Genomic DNA, 7,586 nt, shown 5'->3' on the forward strand with positions numbered 1-7,586 from the left:
TATTAGATGATAGGGTCACCATATAAATACTTGAATAGAGGATCCCTGCTATACCTCTTTCTGAAGTGAATACTGCATTTACGGAAAAACATGCAAAACTGAAAATGCAAGAACAGGCACCAACATCTGTTGACTCCCACAGCACATAAGCACTTGAGAATAGATACAATCTGCTCCTTAAAGACTATGATAAAAAAAGTTGGAAGTATTTCTGAGCTACCCCTCTTCCATGGAAAATCCTCTGTATCATGTGTCTCAGAAATGAATGGGTTATCTCCTCATGTACTAAAGATAACAGAAACAATGTAATTTTGACTGGTCCCAAGGGCTTTTATTTTTTTGCTTTATCAGCTGTTCAACACTGAATAAAGTAGACTGATGTGCAAGTACAAAAGTCAGCAAGTATGAAAAAGTAATCCTTTGGATTTAACATTAAAGTGACAGAGAAACACAGAGAACAGTGGAAAGTTATTTCTGAAAGACCTTGCTCTGACAGAACTGTACCTAAAATCCAGTTGTGATAAATCTGACAATGTCCAATTCTGTAAAAGTCTGTGAATGCAGTGGCTGAATGTCAATTTTATATCAGCTCATAATTTAAATTCAGCCTTCATCATCACTGCTGCTCCATGCGTCTTCATATGCTGGATTTACACGTTGTTGAGGCAGAGACTAGGGAAAATAAAAATTCTCAGTGTTTTGCTAGATTAAAAATACTATAATAAAATAAAGGCAAAGCTAAATGCACTTTTTAAATTGCTACATGTAGATAAACTATTCTATCTCTCATCAGTACTGGATTATTTTTAACTACTTTTTTAGACATTCTACTGATTAAAGACATTATAAATTATTAGAAGAAATAATACTGTATTTAATTTCAATTTCAGCATAAAATATCTGGAGGACTGACTGGAAGTATTACAAATATTTGGGACAAAATATAACAAATGTTATAACTATATTTATTGTGTGCTGCTGCTTTAATTTAGATTACAATAGCCTCGGCCCATAATAACTTAGCAGTACAGTTTCAGGAAGCAGCCCTGGCCTCTATTCACATCCAAGAAATATTTCTCACCTCAGCCCCACTAGGGTCTAACTAGGGTTTGTGTAGCTATGCAGTGCACTGAATCAAAGTGACTTAGGGTATATTTTTTTCTTGTTTACTTCTATTCTGGGTTCAGATTCTGGTCATACAAGCACTCAAATGCCTATTCTAGCACCTGAGAGGAAACATTGATTAATGGCCTGTGAACAGCAAAACAGCTTCCTACAGAGATATCTCATCTACAGGGCTCATCTACAGCATTTGCAAACAGCAGCTGTAGCTTAACAGATTTCAAAACAATGGCATATATTACATACTGCCACTGTGTCAAATTTAAAGGAGCAGTTCTAATCAGAGTTAAGTAAATAATCTTGTTGCTGTGGGTTTTTGTTTTTCAGACTAAGAAAAATACAATTTCTTCACATCAAAATTTTCACAACAAAAATGCTAATTTAAGGTCAACACAATTTGGTTTAGGGTACCAACCTTTGGAACAATATTTTTCTTGTCTGCTTAGGTGCAGGATAGTTTTGAAACACAAAAACTTAAAAAGCAAACATTACAACAATTTTATGGTTCTTATAATTTCTTCATCTGAAATGGAAAGATGCTGAAATTTTAAAAACTGAAATTTTCACATGCTATGGGCCAAAACATTAATACACCTTGATTTTTCAGCATCAGTACTCTCTGATCCTGTGAATGGTTTGAGTCCCTTAAAATACAGACTTCTTCCCACTCAGGCTGCTCACTGAAATATATCTTGTCCGAGAGAAAGTACTCTACTGAAAAAACAGTCTTACATATGATCTTCCCTGCAATCAGCCTGAATGTCTTGCCCCGGGCACAAAAATAAACATATTTAGAAACTCTATTATATTTTCAGATCAAAAATATTTGCATATGAAGTGTGGTATCCCTAATCTTACTGTGGTAGCCCTAATCTTAATATGCAGTATATTCTTAAACAATTTAAAATACAATCTAGCACCTCTACAATTCTGAAACAGGACAAACTGCAGAAAGCAGTTTGGAAATTTAGAAACTAAAGAAGCAGAATTTGAAAGGCCCATAGTCAATACGATGAACTACTCTTAACTAAGTAGGCAGCTAGCAACCTGCAAAAGATTTGACTAGACTACAAGAGAAAACATAATCTCAAAACCCTGTAAGAATCAAAAGATTGCACAGAAATAACAGGTGATTATCCTTTTAATTAGAAATTGTTAAAAATGTTGGTGGTGAATCACATACTTCATACTGACTTTCCACACAACCTGCCCAAGTATAACAGCCATAAAATAATACAGTTCAAAATCAAAAATTCACTACCTTTTCAGAAATATCATCAGGAACTGGCTCTCGCGGAGCTGGTATCCACGCAAGGATATTGCAGTCTTTGCTACCACTATAAAGTTCCTGTAAAAAAACAAGCAGAAGGTACTTTCACACAAATTAACTGAATAGTAAAATAGATACCCATACAGGCAGAAAAAAAGATAGTGAATATTGTTTAAAAATAAAGGCAAATATTAAATTTCTAATTTATAGTATAAATCTGGATAAGTAGTATTTAAATAATATGCCAAAACAAAATTACTGTTTTTATATTTTTTTCTCAAGATTGCTCACCAAAACAGCAAAACCACATTGAAATGAACTGTATTGCTGCTTAAATACATTTTTCTTCTTCCCTCTCTCTTATCTCCTGAAAAGACACCTATTTTAGCAGTTAGGCACCTTAAAAGATAGTTTATTTTCAAGTAAAAAAATTTGCAAACAAGCAAAAACACACACAAACAAAAAAAAGACAAATATTTTATTTTAATTAAAAACCAGGAATAAACTCAGAAGAATCAAGACACACCAGAAAAGAGAATATGTATGGAACAAAGAAGTATTATGTAAATATAGTTTCAGCATGCCTAGGGAAGGAAAAGAAACTATTGTATTGTACAGTATGAGGCTTGTACCCCGTTGGGAAGGCATAGATCAGATAGACTAATTTATTACTTTTAATATAAATAACTCTTATTAGTTATTATGGTAATGACTAAGGACTGAGATCCCACTGCACAAGGCACCCTGCAACACATGGCAACAAACAGTCCTTACAGCAAACAGTTGTAAGTCAAATATATCTTAATTTTCTTACTGTTCTGTACCAAAGAACAGTCCTGTAGTTCTGTACTAAAGGAAATACAGACTTTATTTCTGTAAAGTCTGTATTTACGGACTTCTCTGGCACTTTATGATGAGAACATTTTGCTGGTGAGAAATACTAACACCATCTCTGCAGTTAATTTTGCACCTATAACATTGGCATTTTCTCATGTGTTACTTAAATCAACTGGAATGAAGATATTCTCATATGCCTTCAATACTGAATTACATTCCTGCCTATTATATATGATGTCTGATAACACTTGAGTATTGTCATGTGTTTAAACTGCCTAAGAGAGATACATAGGGGCCTTTTTATGGTATTCAGGCTGACAGTATGAAGTATGAAAGCCTTGCTTTAAGTATGCTGGCTTTTACACTTAAACTAGCAACTCTGCATATGTGGATGTTATGAGTATGTTGATTCAATGTAAGCTCAATACATTATCACAGATCTGTCTTTGCAGGAAGTTTCCTATATAATTTATATATAATTAGAACTGCATGAATTATGTTGACATTTGGGGCAGAAACTTAATACTCAATTTCTGTGGGTAACCCTATTCAAGTGAGCTGCCATACTTTTTGAAAACTGGTACTATGCATTAAGTTGTTCATGCATAAAGAACATTCAAGATTAGAGTTTACAATTTTGAGATAACCATCCTACTTACCTTGCTTTAAAGAAGATATAGTACACCAAAATATAGGTCAAATTCTACTTTATTCTGTCAGCAATACTCTGCTTGGGCATTCTGTCTTTGATAGACTATAGACTATTACTAAGAACTTTAAAAGATCTTTCTGCGCCAAAATATCTCCTTATGAGCAACGTCACAGTGACATCTGCATACTTCCATTTTAATCCTTCTTACCACTTGTGTCACTTTCTGATCCTGGTATGGCAAGATCTCCAGCTAATATCCACTGCATTAAGCAATACTTACACCATTAATTATTACTACCTGAACTGGTGACTCACACCATAAGTCAATCAAAAGAAGAGCTAGTGACCTCTATGTAGAATTATGTTATAATACAAGACACACACATATATTGCACTACAAACATTCTCTATGCATGTTTATAGTACAATATATGGAAAGACTACAAATAAAGCCCAATTTAACTTTCAGTTAACTTTATGTAATAGCCTACTACTGGATTTAGATGTCACTAGCATCTCTTGAACAGTATGATTTAAATAAAAATGGCTTCCTGTTGTATACCTACTACTTTATGACATGTTATTAATACATGATGATTTATGTGATTTCTGTTTCTGAAAGGGAAATGTAGGTCTTGTTTGTTTATTTAAATCATTCTAAGCAGATAATATGGCACACTGGTATCTAGTGTGTTAGATCCACCTGTAAACATCATCTAAGATATTGCACAATTAAGATTTTCTCTTCCACACCACCCTTGAAATTACTGACCTCTTATTCAATTCATGCTTCTTATTAAAGGGCCAAATTCTGCAGTTCTTATTACTCAAGCAGTCTAACGTCTTATTAACTTTACAGTGATATTTATGTAAGAACAGTACAGGCAAACAATATTGTGGTTTTTATGGTTCTGTTCCTAGGATCAGACAAGGCATATATACACACATTATCTAAAGCTCATACCATTCTCTGGAGACAGCTCCATACTGTACCTCAAACATAAAGAATATTTCACACAAACATGCTAGTTAATTTGGATAAGAACAGATAAAGACTAGTATAATTGAATTTCAAATAACTACCTGCTTGGTTATCAGTGATCACATTTGATTATACAGTTCCAAGCAAACATAAGACACTTCTCCTCTCAAATACATAATTAGTGCAAAGTTTAAGTTTCTTCTTAGAGCCTATTCTAGTTATGATGTGAAACAAAGACAGCAATTGAAACACAGTTAATAAACAGAAAGAATATGAAGGACTGACAGCAATCAATATCAATAAGAAATTCTGAACGCAGTAAAAATTAGTAAGAAATAGCTAAGGACCAGACTTGAGGATGGGCAGTCACCACAGTTAAAGATAGCAGGAAAAGTTTATAAGACTGTTAATATGAAGAACACTTAACAATGACAGAGAATACTAGATGGGAATGGCCAAAACTACAGAAAAGATATAAATCTTGTTTCTCATGAAGACATGGTACTAAAGTCCAATTAAGTGCTAACAAGTAACAAACAAGTTACAAAGCCGTCTGCTACACGTTTCACCAGTGCATATACAGCTTATATCAGACAAACTTAGAAGAGCCATCAAGGAAAACTTCCAGCTTGCTTAATTATGTTTTGATATATATTTAAAAATTACAAAGCTGAAAGTGAGCTGATACGCCATTCAGAAAAAAAAAAAAGCAGAACAATATAGACAAAATGAACTGACTTTTTTTAATCCTAAACATAACAATGGAATAGATTATTAAATTATTAAGTTACTGTAGAGTTAAAATATAGGTATATAAATGTCACTCCAACAGAATTTGCAAGAGCAGGTTTTGTTAAGTAGAAGCGATTTTACTTAAAACTAGTAACAAAATAGAAATATACAGTTGTGAGTAACTTTGCAGCATGATTTAAAAATGCTTGAGAGAGTAAAATAGAAGAGGTGGCTATAAATTTTACAAACAATATTACATTCTCAGGAAAGAGATTTTACTGGCAGAATTGTAATTTCCATTGGAATTAGATGAAGACTGATGAATGCACTTAACTGTGTCAAGATAGGAGAAGACACTTGGAAGTGCATGTGTGAACACAGTGAAAATAAGTAGCACTACCTTTGGTGTTGATATCGTGATTAGAGTGTGTGGATTTGGCACAACCTTGGCAAGGTTTTTTGGTAGCAGGAGAGGGCCACAGGAGTAGCTTCTATAAGAAGCTTTGACCATGTCCAGCAGAGCCCATTTCTGATGGCTCTGAAGATGGATGTGCTGCTGGCCCAATTAGAGAGGCTGGTAACGCCTCTGTGATGACATTTAAGAAGAGAATCAAAAGAGCACACACATTTTTTTCTCTGGGGTGGTGAGGCAGCACAGATGCCACCGTTTTGGGGCAGCCCGTGGCTTCCCCTTGCCTGGCCCCTGCCCTGTGCCAGCTGTGCTGCTGGCAAAGAGGGCAGGGGCAGCCCGGCTTCCCCTGCCGGCACCCCGCAGGAGGAGAGGCGTCGAGCAGCGCCGGCGCTGCGGCGGCCGCCGCTGCTCACACGGCGCTAGCACAGCCGCTGGCTGATGGCGAAGAACGGCGAGCACGGAACCTAGGTGACATCAACTTCTCGGCGCTGCGGGATCATGCGGGAATCGTTGCATTAGTGGAACCTGTTAGCAATGGTACCTACGAGCAAGTTTTACTGCTAGCTAGAGGAGGATGTAAGGATATGTGAAGGAAAAGAACACGGCAGCACCGAGGTCAGTGCAGAAGGAGGGGGAGGAGGTACCCCAGGTGCTGGAGCTGAGATTCCCTGCAAGCTGTGGTGAAGACCATGGTGAAACGGGCTGTCCCCACGTAATGCATGAAGTCCACAGGTGATGCAGAGATCCACTCACAGCCCATGGGAGAAGTGCTCACGCTGGAGTGGGTGGATGCCAGAGAAAGCTGTGATCTAGAGGGAGACCCGTACAGAAAGAAAGTGCCCTCGCTTCCAGAGATAGAGGGCCCTCGCTTCCAAAGTAGAGCAGCCTGTCCTTAGAGGACTGCACCCCACACCACACCAGTTTTTGGGAAGACTGCTTGCCCATGGGAGGGACGCCATGGCATGGCAGAGAAACCACTGCTCTCCCTGCATGAACAGAAGATAACTCCAGTGATGAACTGACCAAACCCCTACGCCCTGCCTCCCTGCACTGTTAGTGGGAAGGAGGGAGGGGGTGAGGCAAAAAAAGGTGTTTTAAAGGCTTATTTTACTTCTCGTTATTCCTCTTATGACTCTGTTAATACTAGATTTACTTTATACCTTCAAATTTGAGCCCTTAGAATGTTTGTCTCCCAATTCTTACCTCAGATCAATTAACTTTGTTAAATATTGTTTTCTCTCTTCTCTGCTCAGCTGTAGCAAGAAAGAGTAAATGAACGATGCTTGTGGGTGCCTGGTATTTGGCCAGTGACATATAACGTTGTTTCTCCAGCTATTTACTACAACTAAAAAAGTGACATATAACAATGTTGTTTCTCCAACTATTTACTACAACTAAAAGTGAAGTATTTACATAAAAAGAAAATCCAGTCACACTTCTACAGATAGAACTGAACTATGGAAAAAGGTACTTCTGAAAGACAATCAGGCGCTACATCAAATAAGCAAATGAAGTTGTTGACATAACAAGCTTCTAGATACCGTGACTGATACAGTTCTTGTGTGCATATGCACAAACG

The 7,586-nt window shown here is 36.8% G+C and overlaps 1 protein-coding gene across 3 annotated transcripts in view; it reads right to left on the reverse strand.

The window, feature by feature from the left end:
* Positions 1 to 309: 309 nt before the first annotated feature.
* ERCC8 (ERCC excision repair 8, CSA ubiquitin ligase complex subunit) overlaps positions 310 to 7,586 on the reverse strand; it is a 29,341-nt gene continuing 22,064 nt past the window's right edge. For all 3 annotated transcript variants that reach the window (XM_021534348.2, XM_021534347.2, XM_085567302.1), the window contains 2 exons: positions 2,384 to 2,470; positions 310 to 672 (listed from right to left, as the gene is read on the reverse strand). In XM_021534348.2, coding sequence (XP_021390023.1) covers positions 604 to 672; positions 2,384 to 2,470 — 156 coding nt within the window. In that variant the 3' untranslated portion in view covers positions 310 to 603. The remainder of the gene's footprint in view (positions 673 to 2,383; positions 2,471 to 7,586) is intronic.

Source organism: Lonchura striata, chromosome Z (genome assembly GCF_050655825.1).
Source record: "Lonchura striata isolate lonStrDom1 chromosome Z, ASM5065582v1, whole genome shotgun sequence".
Classification (NCBI taxonomy): domain Eukaryota; kingdom Metazoa; phylum Chordata; class Aves; order Passeriformes; family Estrildidae; genus Lonchura; species Lonchura striata.